At 38.9% G+C, this 19772-nt stretch overlaps 2 protein-coding genes across 6 annotated transcripts in view; both read left to right on the top strand.

The window, feature by feature from the left end:
• Positions 1–19772, top strand: part of RhoGEF3 (Rho guanine nucleotide exchange factor 3) — a 384940-nt gene that overhangs the window by 207079 nt on the left and 158089 nt on the right. The gene's annotated exons all lie outside the window — the stretch shown is intronic.
• LOC143259498 (uncharacterized) overlaps positions 869–19772 on the top strand; it is a 77783-nt gene continuing 58879 nt past the window's right edge. The window contains exons 1-2 of the mRNA XM_076522032.1: positions 869–1259; positions 7018–7644. Of these exons, the coding sequence (XP_076378147.1) occupies positions 7472–7644 (173 nt within the window). The 5' untranslated portion in view covers positions 869–1259; positions 7018–7471. The remainder of the gene's footprint in view (positions 1260–7017; positions 7645–19772) is intronic.

The raw sequence follows: 19772 nt of genomic DNA on the forward strand, positions 1-19772 counted from the left end.
TTTCGGTCATAATTAACTCTATAATTATCGAATAAAACATATTCAATTATTTTATCCTCTTATTTCGTTCAATCTTTCAATAAAAAAATTGAACACGTTTTACTCAATAAATATAAAGATAATTATACCCGAAAATAGCAATTGGTAGACTAAAGTAATAGAGCCAGTTACCGTGGAGCCTCTATTTCGTTTCCGGTCACAATTAACTTTGTACTTATCGAATAAAACATATTCAATTATTTCATCCTCTTATCTTGTTCAATTTTTCAATAAAAAAATTGAACACGTTTTACTCGATAAATTTAAAGACAACTATACCCGAAAACAAAGCAAAATCACAGCAATTGGTAGACTAAAGTAATGGAGCCAGTTACCGCCTCTATTTCGTTTCCGGTCATAATTAACTTTGTACTTATCGAATAAGACATATTCAATTATTTCATCCTCTTATCTTGTTCAATTTTTCAATAAAAAAATTGAACCCGTCTTACTCGATAAATATAAAGCGAATTATACCCGAAAACAAAGCAAAGTCACAGCAACTGGTCACTCCACAGTAACCGACTCCACAACCCTACTGTAGCAATAGAAAAAAACGTCCTTTGAAGCGTCAACAAATAGATCAAGGGGGCTCTAACACAATGAAAAAATGTCGATTCTGCATAAAGATCCGCAGTCTAGCGATAGCTTTGATCTCGGCTGCAACAAGAGCGTGCCCTTTCGGCTGGTTCCCCTGTTGGAAGTGGTATTGTCCAGCCCCCGGTGCGGCGTCTTTCCCCGAAGAGAACAAGTGGTCGTGGACCCACCGGCTAGCTGAACCGGCTTTGGCTGATCCCCGAGGTGGTTGCCACGGCGCATCGCGACGCGCCGCTGTATTGGCGTGGCGCGGCGCGGCGCTGCGATCGAGACGCCAGTTCACCGCGCGCCGTCGACCTGGTTGCATGTCGTGTTGTGTAACGTCCGTAAACCGCTCCTGTCAACGTGTTCCTATCCGCCGCTCTGCGCATCCCTCCGCGCGCATTTTGTTTACCGGCATCGCTATCAATTTTCATTTCGGTGGACACCGTCGTCCACCGCTACGAACTCCTCTCCGCCGAGATCTACCTCCAGTTCTCCAATAAAAAGAAACGAAAACAAAAACCAAGAGACCTCCGTAACGTCCGAGCTGGTTGAAACGAATTCACGGTAGCCCACAGGTCAGAGTCGCCTCTGACAACCTGTAGACAGTGATCGGACGACAGCGACGACGTTCACTATCAGTGAGTAAACCGATCCTCGAATCCGTGGCACTCTCTTCCGAATCCCCGGGGATCATCCGCTCGGCCCGCGCGAGCTCTGTAAAATTCCCGGCGACTTTTGTAACCAGCGGTACCTGTCTCGTATCGATTCAACCCCCTTGGTTTATCGCGTGGCCATTCGAGAAGCTTTCATTAAAATCCCAGCTCCCCGACTCGAAGAGCGCCCACAATTGTATCAACGCGGCTCTTAATCAAACCGTCACGTTCCTTAACCCAGTATCGCGCGGTTCCATGCTCGAATCGATATCTTTCTGGGTTAAACGAGCAGACATCACAACGTCGCGCGAGGGTCGCATTCGTCGACCTTTTCCTTCCGTACATTTCATTAAGGATATTAGGCAAGGATCCTGGCGAGAGTCGTGTCAGCGATTCGGACGGGATCGGGCCGGGTCCCGGGAGGGATTTGCCAGAACGATGGTATATCTGTTCGGCAAACAGGGATTTCGGGGTTGATTGTCTCCGGAGAGGGTGGTCTCTTCTTCCGCGCGATGATCGACCGGCCTTGAACGCTCGAAAATACGTCTGCGGGTATCGCCGAGTGCAGTGGGTCGGTCCGCGTGGACCTGCACTCGCGGGACCCGCCGCAAACCCGTTCACCTTCGGCCCGCGAGAGGCCCGAACATATCCGCGGCTCTCTCTCTCTTTCTCTCTTCCTCTCTCTCTTGCTTTCTCTCTTTCTCTTTCTCGATCCTTCCGCTTAGGCGAGCGCCCAGTATTTGCGGAACGTGACTCGGTCCGCGTACGGGCTCGCAAAAAGACGAACAGCTAACAAAGGAAACGACCTTTCCGTCTCTGTCTCTCGGAATTCCTGAATTTCATCATGACGCGTTCGAACGCCGAGGACGTTCTCGCGCGAGCAAACCGGCGCGGGTAAACCGGAGCGAGTAAATCGGAGCGAGCAAACCGACGCGAGTTTAACGACTCTCGCCAGACTCGTGCGTCATTAGGAAGCCGCGAGAGGAAACTTCGAACTCCGCCGGTCCGATTCTGCACCGTTTCTCCCCTAATTAAGGCCGGAGCTCTCGTTCTCGGTACGTCCCGTCGGCTCCTAAATATCGACGTTTCCCCAGGCCGATCGGCCGCGTCGTGTTCCGACGGGCTGACCGGAAGCTCGACAATTTTCGATTACACGGACCTTCTAATCCGCGATCGATCTCTGTCCTACGCGCCGCCAGTTCCATCAAACCGTGGACACACCAGGAATGTCCCTTTGGCTACGGCCAATTCCATTAGCTTCGCAGCGAATCGCCGCGATCGGGAAACCGTGCGCAGGCTCCGGCTCGTGTGCAAACGTCTTTCCTCGGGTACACGTTTGCAATTCCGATAGGAGCTTGCTCTGTCCGCAAGTGGCTACTTCCGACTTGCGAGGTCTGTAGGTGTACGCGCTGTTTTATGCCGGCCGTTGTCCGATAATCTTCTTGAATGCTGGATTGTTTAGGTCGAGCTGCTTTTTGGAAGCGGCCTGGAGATCCCGCGCGGATTTTCTCGTATTTTATCGTTTATAGCAGCGTGGGACTTTCGGACATTTGTTACTGGAATTTTGTAGCTTTCGATATTGCCGGATACATCCTTTATTAGCAGTGGCTGGGTCTATTTTACATCAGCTGGTCGAGAAATTCGTGTTACTTTTCAGGATTTTCTGGCGATTTATATATACTTTTTAACTCTGTGAAAGTTCGACGCGTTTGTTACTTGCTTCTTGCGGCTTTCGATGTTGCATTGGATCACTTAAATCCTTTATTAGCAGCGGCTGAGTCTATCTTCGATCAGCTGTTCGAGAAATTCGTGTTACTCTTCGAGGATTTTCTGGCACTTTTTACTTTTTAACGTTGTGAAAGTTTGACACAATTGTTACTGGCTTCTTGCGGCTTTCGATGTTGCTTCGGATCTCTTTAGATCCTTTATTAACAGTGACTGGGTCTGTCTTAGATCAGATCTTCGAGAAATTCGTGTTATTCTTCGAGGTTTTTCTGGCACCTTTTGCTTTTCAATACTGTGGAAGTTTGACACATTTGTCACTTGCCTTCTGATATCGCTTTTGGATCTCCTGTATCCTTTGTCAGCGGTGGTTACATCTGTTTCATGTAACTCGTGCGAATTTTTGGAACCTCGATTCTCCGGAACATCGTGTACCTTTGAAATTGTGTACTTATTTTTCACAGTTTTTTGAAGAGTTCCTTTGTGTCGTTACATTGTGGCTTTGCCAACTGTAATCATTTTATTTCCTTCGAGCTCGAATAAAATTTAGTTATAGAGGCCGCGAGAACGTTACTCAAATAGCTCTTTCCCAATTTCGGAACAAAGGGAAGTCATCTATTGATTCTTCGCGTAAAAGAAGGACATTCTGTATCGATGAAATTGTTTGCTTTTGAACTCTTTGCTTCTTCTACTGACAGCATCTATTCAGCTTTCCGAAAGCTTCGTGTAGTTCGGAAGCTCTTAGGACCTTAGACCTCTCAGGATCTTAGACTTCTCGGGATCTTAGGCTGCTCTGGACATTAGGCTCCGAAGGACTAATTCACTTTGCTACTTCTCCAGAAAACTGACGAAGGTTGTTTCTCCATGTATCAAAGTTCTGTCCTAGTGTTCTGTAATAGACACTGTATGGTGCCTTTTTTATGTAACGAAATGTTAAAATATTCTTCTATTCGCAGAAATTACTGTTGGGCCACACGGTTCTTTTATTGACAAGGTCACGAAACAAAAGCTGTTCAAAATTTACTGGGCTCCCGCCTTAGTCAGTTTCCAGGAGAACTATTTTTCTTTGCACTTGTCGTTGCAAGCTGCCACGTTTTCAGCTTGAAACTTGATGAAACTGGAGGAACATCTAAGTGAAAAATGCAGTGTTATTAATTCTTCTTTGATGATACCTTTAGTACATTCCGTTTTACATAGTGTCGTACCATAGGGTGGAGATAGCCATTAACGTTGATACTACGTACAACGTACTAATTAATTTCTTCGTGGAATCTTATGTTTACAATTTCTCTTGATAGTTCCGTAACCTTTTCTTCTGTGGGGACTATTTTCGCAATCTTGACTCAAATGACAGCCATTAATTTCATAATATTGTCGATACTTGAGAGAAAGGCTGACTGTACAAATTTTGTTTTGTATATAAAAATATTTTGAGGTACTTCGAATTATTTCCAAGAATGTCTTTCGCCCAGAAATTTTCAGCATCAAATTAAATTTTCAGTTTACTAATACCGTTGGCATAAAATCTATATTTATTTTCAAATAAAATATTATATGAGCCATTGAATGCAGAAGTGGTGTAAGTAAAAGAAGTTGATTTGTGGTTAATAAAGAATTAATTGAAAATTCTGCAAAATGCACTAACGTTAAAAATTGTCACAATTCTTTTATATAAACCACTTTCGAGCTTCAACTTGAAGATCAACAGACCAAATATATTTGATCAACAAGATCAAATATAATATTAAATTAATGTTTATGAGATTTCGTAATATTAAACCAACCGAGCACAAGATTGACCACTTTTCATTTAAACGGCTCATATATTTGTTTCTTCATTCGACTATCGGACAAACTAATGCATGCAAAAGTTGCTATTTGACAATAAATAAAATCGTTTCGTTTCGAAGTTCCTATTGGACAGTAACTAAAATCATTTCGTTTCAAAGTTCCTACTTGACAGTAACAAAAATTTCTGCGATAAATCGAACTATATCCTCGCATTCACGTTGCAATAATCTCGCGAAAAGGTTCACCGTGCTATTTTACGTTATGCTCGACAAGAGACGCGACGATACACTCGAAATCATAAATCTTTACTTTTGGAATTCGAGGTGAGGAGGTTCTTGCGCCGTATCGAAATATGTATGTATGTACTCGCAGGAATTCCGGGTTATAGTACCTACACACACCATCCTCGAGGTATCGAACTTCCTTCACAAACGTTCGACAAAGCCCCGCTCGTATCGCTCGTAAGTTTTCGAGCGGTATCGATACCAGGAATGTGTAACTTCGAAATATAAGTCGATAGCTTCGATCGCCGTAAAACCGAGCAGAAGTTTCGCCGAATGACAAACGAAAATCCACATTCCATCGTTCTAGGACGTGGAATTTATCTCATTCTCCTCCGTGCAGCTTTCGAATCACGTGTGCCACTCTGAACATGAAGCTAATCCTTCGCGAACGAGGATTTTTCAAAGTACTAAGAAGATATTCCCCGAAAAACTAGTCGTTAAAACTTTCATAATTGGACAAATGAAGAATATATTCTGATTTTACGTGCATAACTGAATTAATGTGTTCGCAATTTCTGGAATAAGAAATATATTTCTGAACTTTGTGGACATTTATTCGCAAATTGTTAAAATTAAATAGGAAATCTCTATAGCATAAATCGTTGATCTAGTATTTAATACAATATTGCACATTGTCATAGGATTATTCTAATAGTATATGAAATGCAGTGTAATATCAGTTATTAGATTACTGCATTATTATGTTGGTATTAACATGTAATTTTATGTAATATGAAATTATTAGATTAATAGTGCATCTATTAAATAAATTGTGGTACAATGTTCTTACTTATTTATTTTTTTGTTTAAACGAAACTGAATACAAAATTATTGCACTCGAGTGAACCGTCTATATTTACGTGAAATGAAAATTTTCTGAACAATTACAAGAAACAGAGACCGAAATTGATTTTGAGAAAAATCGGGAATGGTGCAAGTTTTCCTCTGTCATAAATACATTACATAGAACAGTGAAGCCATGGAACCAACAGATTTACATACTTCTGGACGAATGATCTCCCTTAACGAACGTTCACAAGTGAAAATAATTTGGATACAGTGTTCTGACTTAACCCTTTGCACTCGAATGGCGACTCTAGGGTGCCATTTTTAAAATTATTACCTAATTTCTGAAAAGAATTATTACATTGTTAACATTTATATCTAATAAATTATTCAAATGTAAATGAATGTGTGTGCAAATAAAGTTAATATCATATGTATAAAATGAAAATAATCGTAGAAAATGTAAATGCTATTGTAGGTTAGAGAAAATGTCTTGATTAATGACTTAAACCTTTGGACTCGAGTAACGTCTCCAAGGCGAGATTAAAAATTGTTACACCACATTTCAAGATAACGTCAACATTATCTTCGCTTATATTCAAAAAGGTATTTAAAGTGAAACCGTAGCATGAGTCACAAAATTCAGTGTCATACGTATAGAATGCACCAGGTTATGTAAAATGGAAATGCTATGAGTCAGAAAAACTATTTTGGATTTCGAGCTAAACTATTCGACTGCAAAGTGTTAAGATACAGCGCACACAAATTATGCATCGTGCGAAAGTGCAAGCGCATCCGGCAGAGCATTCGAACAGCATGAAATCAAACATCGAAATAAGCCAGAAAATCTTCTTCCACTTCGAAGAGTACCGAATCGACAAATGCCCATATAAAACGTAAACAAACGTTCTCATTAATCAAAACGTGTCCTCGGGGTCCTAGAACGTTTCGCAAACAGCATTATTGTCCAAGTAGATGCATTAAACGTGGCGCGCGATCGCGAATCAGGGAATCGTCGATCACAGAGACGCGATCAAATAGAAAACTCCCGTAAAGGAGACTCCCTTCTCGGGGAGCCGTCATCGCTGTATCTGATCACTGAGATCGACGTTCGCCTCGCAGTGTTCGTCGGTTTCCTGGACCGTGTTCCTTCTCCGTAGATCGTCCCCGACGCGATAGCGTCGCGACGCCCAGAGCGAGTATCTCGGTAAAAACGAGCTCTCCCGGGGGGAACGCCGTGCGAAATGTGGAGTCCGTGAGGCGGCTTCGTCGCTGTGATTGATAACGATCGATAATTCGGACAGGAAAACGCAAGAAAAAAACAACTGCAACAGCACACACACACAGAGAGAGAGAGAGAGAGAGAGAGAGAGAGAGAGAGAGAGAGAAAGAGAATTCCATGAACGCGTCGGAAAGTCGATATAAAGCGGGCATGTGTGTATCTCGTCCGACGTGAAAATGTAAGCCCGGAAGTTGGATCCTCGGCAGAGCAGCAGGGAACTCGATCCATTCCGCTGACAGTTCGAAAGGACACCGCGTCGCCGGTCCGATGTGTGATCCTGTGTAGAATCCTGTGTTCGATCGAGGCAAATCCGATCGTCGTCGACCAGTGAAATGAGTGAGAAAGGTGTGGTGGGCACGCTGAAGAACCGCGAAAGGGTCAGCGGAAGCATCTTCTGGAGGCACAGCTGGCATTGCTCCGCCTATCTATCCAGGGAATTGTCGTTCAGCAAGCTGAACAGCCCCGTTCGTAGCTGGGACAACATGGCCCCGACCAAGACCGACAAGTAAGAGTTCAACCACCCTTTTTCTTACCGTCTCGCTTTTGAACGCGACCGGGAATTATGCTTTCCGCGTCGACCGAGAACCACCCGCGGCTGACAGAAACGGGAATGGGACGATCCAGGCGCAGCCAGGCAGTTCCTCAAAAGCACCTATCGATCCCTCCAATATGTTTTTACCCCCCTCGGAACTTTGATAAGAACCGTCGACGCGGAACTTGCTGCAGCCAGGTTGCTTCTTGAATACTTATCGGCGATCTATACGGGCTTCGTTTGATTATTCTAAGTCAAAGTTGGCCGTCTTATTCGGACGACGGGTGACGGGTAAAGACTTATAAATACGATTTCAATCGACACTGTCGAATAAAAAGTCTATTATTACGTAACGATTCGTCGTAATTTGAATTTCCAATAAATCCAATCGGATGAACATTTATCTAGATAACAATCCGTCCGAATGAGATTTTATTCGAATAAGAATTCGTTTGGATAAGATTGAATTCGAATAAGGATTTATCTATGCGGAAAATAATCGATTTGAATAAAAATGATAGAATATAAAGTGATTTTAAAGTTATGGTTTATCGATTTGATTCTTTCATTATTGCTTTCTTCAAACGTTGAAGATTGTTACAGATTGTTACTCTTATGGGTAGATTGATCATTGATGCATAATTGCATAATCTTTGTAAAAGTGCAGAGTAAGGCTTCGACAATATCATAATTCTTTCAGTACTTGAAATTGAACCGATCTTGAATTTATTCGTATAAATATATTCTTATAAAATTGCGTGAAAACAAAATGTTCGAATAAAATATTCGAATAATTTTACAATCTCTATCCGAACAAATTATTCGAATAATTTTACAATCTCTGTCCGAACAAATTATTCGAATAATTAAAAAATCTCTATTCGAATAAATTATTCGAATAATTTTTATCATTTACTCAATTAATTTATTCGAATAATTTTTTACAATGTGTTCAAATAATTATAGATCGAATAATTTATGACGGATAATTGTTATTCGAATAAAATATTTGATTGAAAAGTATTCATTCGGAGAATCATCTTAGATAAATATTTATTCGAAACAATTCGAATAATGCCCAACTCTAGTGTCAATAAGGGCTAAAAAAATAATTTTATTCATAATCTATTAAATAGGAAAATTATCAATATCTAGGAATGAAAGTAAATGTGTGAAATTACATATACTAGATGTTAATTAATTAATTAATTTATAAGTTTATTTTCCCGTGGTCGCATTAATTGCGAGCTATATCCTAATTAACATGTGACATATATTGGAGACTATAATTAACATTCATATTGGCATAAGTAGCTATAACAGAAAATTATAACGGTACATACAGGTTAATGGTTCTTTCAAGTGGAGGTAACATTAAATTTTTCTATTGCCTATATTTGGCAATTATAATGCAATATAGATGCGATCATTGGAAAGTATTAACCGTGCAACCTCTTCGTGACAATTCTCACTTGTGCTTTGTAAATGGTAACAAATCGTTATCGTTTCGTGCACGTAACTACAAGAAACATTTTTGATTACGCAATTATAGGCGCCGGATAAACTGACTTTGATACAGCGCGAAAGAACACGAACTTGACGTCACATTAGGGATCGGTTTCGTATCACAAGGAAATTGTATCTCGTATACTTCTAAGATGGAAATACATCGAGTTCTGCAAGAAATGCGATATTCACTAGGAATAGATTTTCTATAATTAAAAGTTGGCAGCTCTGTTAACAACAAATATTGTGATCACAAAAACTGACAGCAGATCGCCCCGAATCGAAAAGTTCGATCGATTTTTTGCGACGCCATAATGTATTTGTTACCATAAGTTCGTTTCAATATCAAATCAATCGAACGATGAAAACCGGAGAATTTTTTTGATTACTAATAACCGTTATAATTGACGACAACAGTTTTTGGTTATGAAATAACCTTGACATAACCATTGCGGATAATCAGAATTATAAATGTATAATTAGGTTACGGATAACCATTATCGGCGATCAGAATTTTTTTTTTGGCAAGCAAAAAATTCTAGTTATTCATAATCATTAATAAATAATCAAAATCATTTTCAGAAAAATTTTCTAAATTTTAATAGTTATACTTCAAGTTTTCCTCGCTGTGGTTGCAGTATAACCATTATAATCTTTTTGGTTATTAAATAACCTTGACATAACCATTGGGGATAATCAAAATTATATATTAGTTACGAATAACCATTATCGACGATCAGAATTTTATTTTTTGGAAAGCAAAAAATTCTAGTTATTCATAATCATTAATAAATAATCAAAATCATTTTCAGAAAAATTTTCTAAATTTTTATAGTTATACTTCAATTTTTCCTCGCTGTGGTTGCAGTATAACCATTATAATCTTTTTGGTTATTAAATAACCTTGACATAACCATTGGGGATAATCAAAATTATATATTAGTTACGAATAACCATTATCGACGATCAGAATTTTATTTTTTGGAAAGCAAAAAAATTCTAATTACTCATAATCCTTAATTAGTAACCAAAATCACTTTCATAAAAATTTTCCACATTTTATTAGTTAGATTTCAATTTTTCCTCGCTTTGGTTGCAACAGTTATGGTCGTCGATAAAAACAAAGTTGGAACATGCTACGTATTCGTAATTGCAAGATTAAATTTGTTTAGATGTTGCTCAACTTCGATTTAATATACGGATGGATGAATGAATATATTATTTGATCATTTAATCGCAGGAATTAATCAATGCCTATGAAAGTGCGCCTATAATTCCAATAATGCAAGAATCGAAATCTGATATTGATCATTCGATAGGCAGAGATAGATTTAGTTTAATGTATTAACTGCACGCGCGTTGCGCGAAGTGCAAACTATACCGCCATTGCATCGATTCTACTGGTATTTCGGAGCCTGAAATTCGCATACATTATATCGGACAGCATAACATCCCGATTGTAAAGGATTCGAAAAAATCGTCTGTTTCTCGAGCCTCGGAAAACGCGCGTCCCTCCCCAAGCAAATATGAATATTCCTGTTCGAGCTGTGTCATAAATGTTTTATAGCAGGAAGTAATCTGCAATTGTATCGACTGACGGGTGCAGCGATGTCAAGGGAACATATCGAAAAGAGCAAATAATAAATTCTCCGCTTTATATTCGGGTTATTAAGTTCCATATCGGTCGCAGCGCCGCGATGCGATATATTTTATGCTCGGCGAGGATCGTTACGGGCGAGCTGTAAATTTCGTGCGAGCCGCGACGTACAGTGAACCAAATATCAATTCTAGCCAATGATCATTTTAAAAGTGGATATTCTTCGAGCCGTAAATGTTTATTTTTATGTAAATCTCGGATTACAGGTCGCCATCTGGTCGCGATCAAGTGATTCATTTTACATTCAAGCGAACACATAAAACTAACGTTCACTTTATTTTTGCCATATGGCAAATTATGTAATTTAATCGAATTATCAAGAAGTTGGGGAATAGGTTGCTAAATAATTAATTGCTTGACCTGTGATTGAGGAATGCAGATATTTACGCACTTAAAAGGGAATATGCCCGTTAGTTATTATAATAATATTGTGGTAAGATCCAAGATTTTGATAGAATTTATATACTGCGGATGTTTCTGCAAAATAAAAATTACCCGGACTAATCGCAGGATACAGAAAACGAATTTTCACTGCTTCTTTAACCCGAGAAAGATAACCTACGTCGCAGAGGCGCCTGCGAAGACTGTTGATTTTTGTTAATTTTTCATAGAGGTCTAATGATTTAAGTTTAAAATTACTTAAAATATAAAAAAATATAATATAAATGCATTTTATTTTTACAATAATGCCAAACCTTTAAAATGACTAGATTAACTTAAATAAATATCCATTGTTAGTATAAAATTGACGCCTTAGAAAAGCATGCGCCTCTGAAGCGTATGGTTATCTTTTACGTACGTTGTCATATGGTTATCTTTCTAGGGTTAACAATTGTAATCAATTAAGAACGGCATATTCTTAAATTCGTTGTATATTGTATTGTATCTTATTCTTAAATTCATTGTATATTGCACTGAATATAAAACTAACGTTTAGTTTATTCACGATATAATTTAGATTGCTGAACAAGAAATTATTTGGCTCGCAATTAATGACCAATTTCGATCATAGTTTAGAGAATGGAGGAATCCTGCTACGATTTATTTATATATTTAAATGAAATCAGTTGACCGTTAGTTATTACGGCAATATTACGAAACGTTCATATTTTAGGTACGTTCATAGACTGCGGATATTTCAGCGAAATTACAAATTGCCTGCACCAGTTGCGATTGACACAGAAAACGGATTGTCATCATTTCATTAACAATTCTAATTCCTTAATTCATTTTTATTGCTCTAAATAACAGTAACTCATTCTTGTCATAAATAGATGCAATCCGCAGACCAGAAATTCGAGCAACCATCGTTGGCAAAGATTTATCAATTTAAGCGTTTCCATTTGGAAGTACCGTCGAATTTCTGGTTCTCGCGAGCAGTTCGAATGATCCGGACCGCAAATAAAAGGCCTAGGGAACGGTCCTTGATTAATTTGATTTTTCATTTGCCGGAATTGCTGTGCGACCCACTCGGCGCGACGCATGGCCGTAATTGCGCGGCCCTATTTCCGCCGGGTTCCAGTTCTGCCCGAAAACGAGGGAACCACGGTTCTCGTTCGATAGCCGCGATTCCTCTGTATTATTTCCGTCCGGATCGATGAACAACAACCGGGTATCGCCACGGTAATCCACGCGGATGGTAACCGTTTAGGGTCTCGATGCTGACGATTAGGCGAGTAATCGAAACTTGATCGAATCGTTCGGCGGCCAAGTTGTCCAGTCGCCAAGTCCGGACGATTTGCGAAAGTGCGAATTTATTTTATTGCCAATGGAAACTTTGGACTCCCGTTTTTGTTGTACTCCTGTTGCCGAAATCACCGAGATATTAAAGATATAATAATTGGGACACAGACGATTCTGAAGAAAATGATTGATGTCGTACAGAAGTTTCGTTTGGGGCAGACTGGAGGCGTATTACGCTATGGGGTGATTATGCGGCTCCGTTGAAGTTTGGAGCAACGATACCACGCCCACTTGAGACTCCTCTATACAGAGACGACAATATCGATCATTTGCGAGCTCTATCTTGTCCGTCATTCGATTTAAATCGTCACTGTAGAGTAAATATTGTCCTAGATTGCTCTGTGAGCAAGTTACGTGATACTATTGAAATTTGACGGCAATTAAACCACGCCCACTTATGACTTTCTATAAAGGAAAGACAGTAGTGCGATAATTTTCTAGCTGTTGATCGTGTAGAATTTCCTCTGAAATATCATTATAGTGCAGATATGGGGTAGAGATATCTCTCTAGGGCATATATATATAACTCTGTTGAAGTGTGGAGCAATCAGGCCACGCCCACTTAAAACTCTATATACAGAGAGAACAATATCGATCATTTGCGAGCTCTACTTTGTACGTTATTCGATTTAAATCGTCACTACAGGGTAAACATTTTCCCAGACTGCTCTGTGGCGAATTTATGTGACTCTGCTGAAATTCGACAGCAATTAGGCCACACCCACTTAGGACTTTCTATATAGAAAAGGCAGCAATGATAATTTTCTAGCTATTGTTCGTGCAGAATTTCCTCTAAAATGTCATTGTAGGACAGACATGAATATAGATTGCACTTTGAAGCAGCTATATTGCAGCTCCGGTGAAATTGAAATTAGCGAAACCAAATCTACTTAGGACACTCTATACAAGGAAAATGGTATGCACAATTTTCAAGCTCTTTCTTGTAGTAAAATGACCAAAATAATGGTAGCTTGTGATATAACAGCGCGTTTTACGTAATATTTCTGTTATTTGTTATTAGTAGATGATTCGTTAGGATGCATTTAGTGAAATATATTATTTACACTGTTATATTACAAACATGAGACGAAACTATCATTATTACACTCTCTGTACATTATTTGATTTAGAAATTGTTTTAAATTCTCCGTGAGTCACTTTAGGTAGCTGCATTTAAATCGTGAGCATCAAAGCCACGCCCACTTGGGACCCTTTATACGAAAAAGGACCCAAGAGTGATCATTTTCTGGCTTCTCGTTGTACATTATTTTCTTCGAAATGTCATTTGGTAGACATGAGACAGGTTGCTCTGTGGAACTCTAATTTAGCTCTGTTAAAATTGAAATTAGTGAAACCACGCCCATTTACAATCCATCTTATACAAAGACAAAAAGATCGATCACTTTCTAGCTTTTTACCGCACGTTATTTGATCTGAGAACGTCACTATAGCATGGACATAGTTTCGTGTATTCGATTGTATTGACCTGCAAAAACTGCTTCCATCGGAGATATGCAATTCCAAAGATACAGTTTTTTATAATACACGTGTACGTGCAGTGCACGAGCAGAATAATTATGTAAATCGCACCTACATGGAGCAAATACGTGTTTTTGCCACTGCAGCTTTTTGTCTGTCTCTGAAACAGATGTCATCTCTTGCTGCACACGTGTACCCTTTCTGTGTAAAACGTACCTTGCTCTCTTCGATCAAACGATTTCGAATAATAATGAGTTGATATGAAACTTTACACAACTGTAATATCAAAAATCTATCGAGCCGGATATTACATATATTATATTATATATTTATTTATATATCGTATTTCGAGTCGAATATTCACAATATTATTAAATTCTTTTGGTCTCTTCACAATTTCGTTTCCCATTCATCCATTTTTGTCAAAAATTCATAAAATCCGCAGTCTAGTTACTGAAAAAAGAAAAATCATAGTTGTATTTCCAAAATATTAATTCTTTCATATTAATTCTTTCCGTCATTGCTATGCGATATAAAAATGAATGGTAAACGATTCCTAAGATCAATTACTTCGTTTAATCTTACAATTTACCTTGTAATATACAAGTTACAAAATGTGCTGTATAATATCAATGCACCTCGACGTCATGAAAAAAAATGTTACAGGTTTTAGGTTGAAATTCAATTAATCTTCACATTAGTTTTAATTCGAATTGTTTCATTTTCAATCATACACACACACACATAAAACACCGAATTAAATGAAGTAGCGCGCTTTAATTGAAGACTCTAACATTGGAATCTAACGCAGGAAATGATATTCGATGCACAGAATTCCAATGCTGCGGTAGTAGATAAATTATAGGAAATCTCTAACGGATATTTCATTACGTTGGAGAGCCCATTGTGCACGGATGAAATATTCACTTCCCTCGATAGTTTCCGAGCGATAACGTACACGTGGCTAGTTAGAGTTTTCGCGGGCACGCGAGAGCCCGCTTATAAAATTTCGTAGCCGGTGATTGAGAGCGAGTTATTTTCGAACTCGATTACCGGAACGGTTCCAGTAATTCGCGTTGTTTCCCCGAATTTTATTAGCCGGTCGTGAAACCACCTGGATTTAAACACCGCGGCCGTGATGCCGGTCGGGAACAGTTTGCCCCGCGGATTTTCCATTACACGTTATTAGACGTAATCTGCGTCGAGTTTTATGGCGTTCCCGATCGACGCTTTGAGAGGAAAACTCGATTACTGCGGCGAATTTAGCGACGGACCGACCGGACTCGGCCGGAGAAACGGAGGGAGATAGAGATAGGTAAATAGGGGGCGAGGGAAATAGAGATGGAGATCGAGACAAAGAGACGCAAAAGAATATACACGGCCCAAACAAATTATAGCAGAAACAATTTTGGACAAAAATTGGACAACTTCGACTGACGATAACTCCGTGAAAAATCATGTTAGGATAATGAAATTTCTTTGCAATTAAAGCTTGAAACCTCTACTTTAGGATAACGTTTCTGAGTTTTAAGTTTGATGCACTCTCACTACCGTAACCCTTTAAATGCGAGGCCATGTTTGTCGTATTGAAAATTGCCAAGTTGACGAAAAAATTGAAAATTGACGAAATGCATGGACTTCGCAAAATTTTGTTCAGTGATACCGTTTCCTGTCGAACGAAGTTTAATCCATCCCCTTTAAGTTGGAAAAAAGGAACCTGGCTGCGATTTTTTTTCGCGAAGTTACAGCACTTTAAAGTAACCCTTGCATTTTTGGCATGAAATCAGAGGTTGCATTAACATGAGGGATTGGCTACGAGCAGTAATAGAGCATCGCGGAGGAAACACTCGCTCCTGAAAATTACTCACACACATACAGACACTTACATGCGCATACACATACGACACACAAACGCACACGATGTGCAAGATCCAACCAGCAATCTGCCTGTGGTGCACATCCAATAACCCCAATGCCAGTGGTACATGACAAAAATGCAAGGGTTACTTTAAACTGCTGTAACTTCGCGAACAAAAATCGTAACCACGTTTCTCTTTTTTTTTAAATTAAGGAGGAAGGATCAAACTTCATTCGGCTGAGAACAATATCTACGAAAAAAAATTGTACAAAGTCCGTGCATTTCGTCATACTTGGCAATTTTCAATATGATAAATATGGTCTCATATGTAAAGGGTTACGCTCTAGTGAGAGTGCATTAAACTTAAAATTTAGAAACGTTATTTTAAAGTAGAGGTTTCGAGCTTCAATTTGAAATTATTGTCATTATCTTGCGATGATTTTTCGTGGAGTTATCGTCTTTCAGAGTTGGCCAATTTTTATCAAAAAATTTTGTATACTGTCATTTCTCTGAGTCAATATAACGGCGTAACATTTTTAAAACTGGATCTTTTTTAGATGATAAAAGGACTTATGTCGACTAGACAATGACAGAAATACTTTTTTTTATTTTCCTACCACTTGGAATGAGAAAAAGAAATAAAAAAATCTTTTTTATAACACAGATTTTAAAAATGCATTTTGTATATCTAAAATTTCATGAAAACCAATACATATATAAATATCTGTATATTTACATACAGCAATGTCTTTTTATTTTTATTTTATTATTCAAAGTAATAAGAAAATAAAAAGAAGAATTTTTATCATTGTCGTGAAATTTATCTTGATGTTGCTTACATATACAGGATGAGAATGCAGCTGAAAGTATGCGTTGTTTAATCCGGTTTAATTAGGAACCGTGCGATAACAGACTGGAAGTCGGGGATCAACGATCCTCCATATTGGAAAATGGTATTCGTCGCGAAGGGTGAAGTGAGAGTGGATGACTCGGCATTAATTAACTCCATCCGCGTCAGCGGCTCGCAGCAAAAATGTCGACGATGACATCGTCGTCGCGCAAGAAACATGCGTTTTTCTGTCGCGAAAGTCACAAATCATGCTTCTGCAATATTTCTGTCTTCTTCTTCTAAGTATATTTTTCATTCCGACGATTTTGACGTTGACGATTAATCTACGGTGAAATAGTCAGGACTATTAAATTATTAAATTTTGGTTGATAATCAATCGTTAAACCGATCACATTAGGACTTAAATAGAACTTTCATCTACCCTAGCATGCTTAAAGGAAGGTTAAAATATGTCCACAGGATTATAAACATATATTTTCGTTCTAACAATGCTTTTTAAACATATTTAATAGGCTTTTAAGTGCATTATTTTACAGTATTGTATAAATAAATAGACCACAAACCGAAAAAAAATAATACTTACAGCACATTTTCTTATTAGAAAATATTCAGAAAAAATCTTTTTATACACTTTTCATACGAGACTGTTTCCATTAAACATACACAGTGGTCGTACACACAGCTTCAGTTCACTCAACTCAGTCACATTAATGATCTATTAACATTATTACGCAACACGTTTAAATCCGATCAGAGTTCCAAGTCATGAAATGTCAGCGATTAAGAATTCGACTCTCGAGCAAGTGGCTGATTGAAATCGCTACAGCCGAATGGAACGAAATGCATCCCGCTAGAATGTTCGTGCACGACATAAATGTCATCGTCGCCAGAAAAATTCGTATCCACCGATTACCATAATTAGAATTCCATTTCGCTCGTGGGGGAACAACAGTGTTAAAATGATTTATTGCGTGTTAAGGACGCCTCGGCGGTCGGAGGGTTAAGGCTCGAGAGCTACAAGCCGAAGTGTTCGAGGTACAATTTTATGGCTTCAAGAAATTGTTTCCTCTCGCTTGTCCGAGTTCATCGACCGAATATCTTCCAATAGAAAGGACCGCGGGTAACATCGGCTTATGAATTCTGAGAAGGCGCACCGTGCACACCGTCGGCCAACAATGGTTAAACGCGTGCAAATTGAACGTGTCGTTGAACAACGCCGGACAATATACTATTGGAGAAAAGGCAGTTTAATCATTCATTAGTTTCCACGATTCAGTATCTGGAGAGGCTTCTTCAAATGACGCCATTAATTCGATCATTGAATTGCTCGCGCCATAATGGCCTTCCCGTACAAAGAGAACTCGAAACAGATGCCGCGATAAAAGAATTCCGGTCCACTTTTCTCGGAGGTCTCTCTTCGCTCGCTTTGTCTTTCTCTCTCTTTTTTTTCTTTTTCCCTCTTTCTCTCTCCTCCCTCTGTCTTTTGTTCTCTTATTCTCTCTCTTTTCCTGTGTTTTCCTGTCTCCTTTCTATCGCTGTTTCTGTCTCTCTCTCTTTGCTCTCTTTCTCTTTCTATCATTTTTCTCTCTCTCTCGCTCTCTCTCCCTCTCGCTTCCTCTCTCACTCTCTCTTCCTCTCTCACTCTCTCTTCCCCTCTCTCTGCCTTTCTCTCTTTCTCCTTCCCTCTCTTTCTCCCTCCCTATCCCCTGACCTTTCCCTCTTTCTCTCTCTTTCTTTCTCTCAGTCTCTCTCCGACTCCAATCGTGAATAATTCGCCGTGTCGACAAAGCAACAGAAAAACGAAGCACAGCACGGGCGATTCGTGGTTCAAGGAACAGGGGGTAGTATTTGTTTACGCAAACCGGAATGCCTCCCTCGGTATTCGCGATATCCGAGTTCTCCGGACTGTGGTTTTTCGCCGAAGCGCTGCGGAGACGCCCGAACGAACGGTAAGCGGTGAAAAGCAGCGGAAAAGGAAGTCTTGACGGGAAAATGATTAGTGGCCGAGGACCGAAGACATCGGAGAATGAATTATTAATTCGACGGGAACAAAGATTATTCGGCTTCCGGTTCGATAGGTACCGAGTTCTCCTTTGCGCCCGTTGTACCGGCGAAATCGCTCGGAAACGATTCAATCGACCAAGAAACAAAGGGATCCTCCGTTCTCTTGCGACCGCGAAGGAACAAAGAAAGAATAACGGATCGGGGAAATCGATGTTCTACGGTTAATGCGATTTTGTAAATAATTTAGGCTCTGTCATTCTCTATTTTCCCTTTTTAATGCAGGTTACGGTTCTCTTGGAAATTCGTGCTGCAGAGTTCGTGCATTTAACAAAGTTGATTCAACTGTTATACAGAATGTTTTCTAATGTTTTATCATTTCTTCGGTTTCCTTCGTTTATTTCATTTCTTCCATCTTTTTGTAGTTTCTCAAGTATTTAACGTGTGATTCATGCGATATCGAAGACACATTTTTATCGGCAAAAAGAATTCCACACCTTGAATCAACTTGATTAACACTAGATTTACGGAACCCGTCAAAATGGCGGATCACTAATTTTTAAATTTACGATTATTCACATCGTAAAGATACATTTATGAGTTATTACAATAACATTTGTTAAAAATCAGAATAAATGTCTTATTGTTACTTTATTTATAAAGTATAAGTTAAGGTTATATTATATAAGTACTTATATATAAGTATAATATATATAAGTATAATATAAGTACCTATTATAAATTAACATAAAACAGCTGTTTTTTGTGCTCCGTAAATCTAGTATTAATAAAACTGAAATTAAAAGATCATGATTCATTATATCGGGGACACTTGAGGTCTGTTTAAGGGAGGGTTCATTTTGTATCCACGTGAGAAAAAGTATATGTATTTGTACAGTACCGTTAAACAATACATTTAGTTACCTATTAATGCAAAAATAAAATACGAAACATCTATAAAAGAACATTATTCGAACAAAAATACATGCTTAAAATTCTGCGAACAC

Source organism: Megalopta genalis, chromosome 5, assembly GCF_051020955.1.
Source record: "Megalopta genalis isolate 19385.01 chromosome 5, iyMegGena1_principal, whole genome shotgun sequence".
NCBI lineage: Eukaryota > Metazoa > Arthropoda > Insecta > Hymenoptera > Halictidae > Megalopta > Megalopta genalis.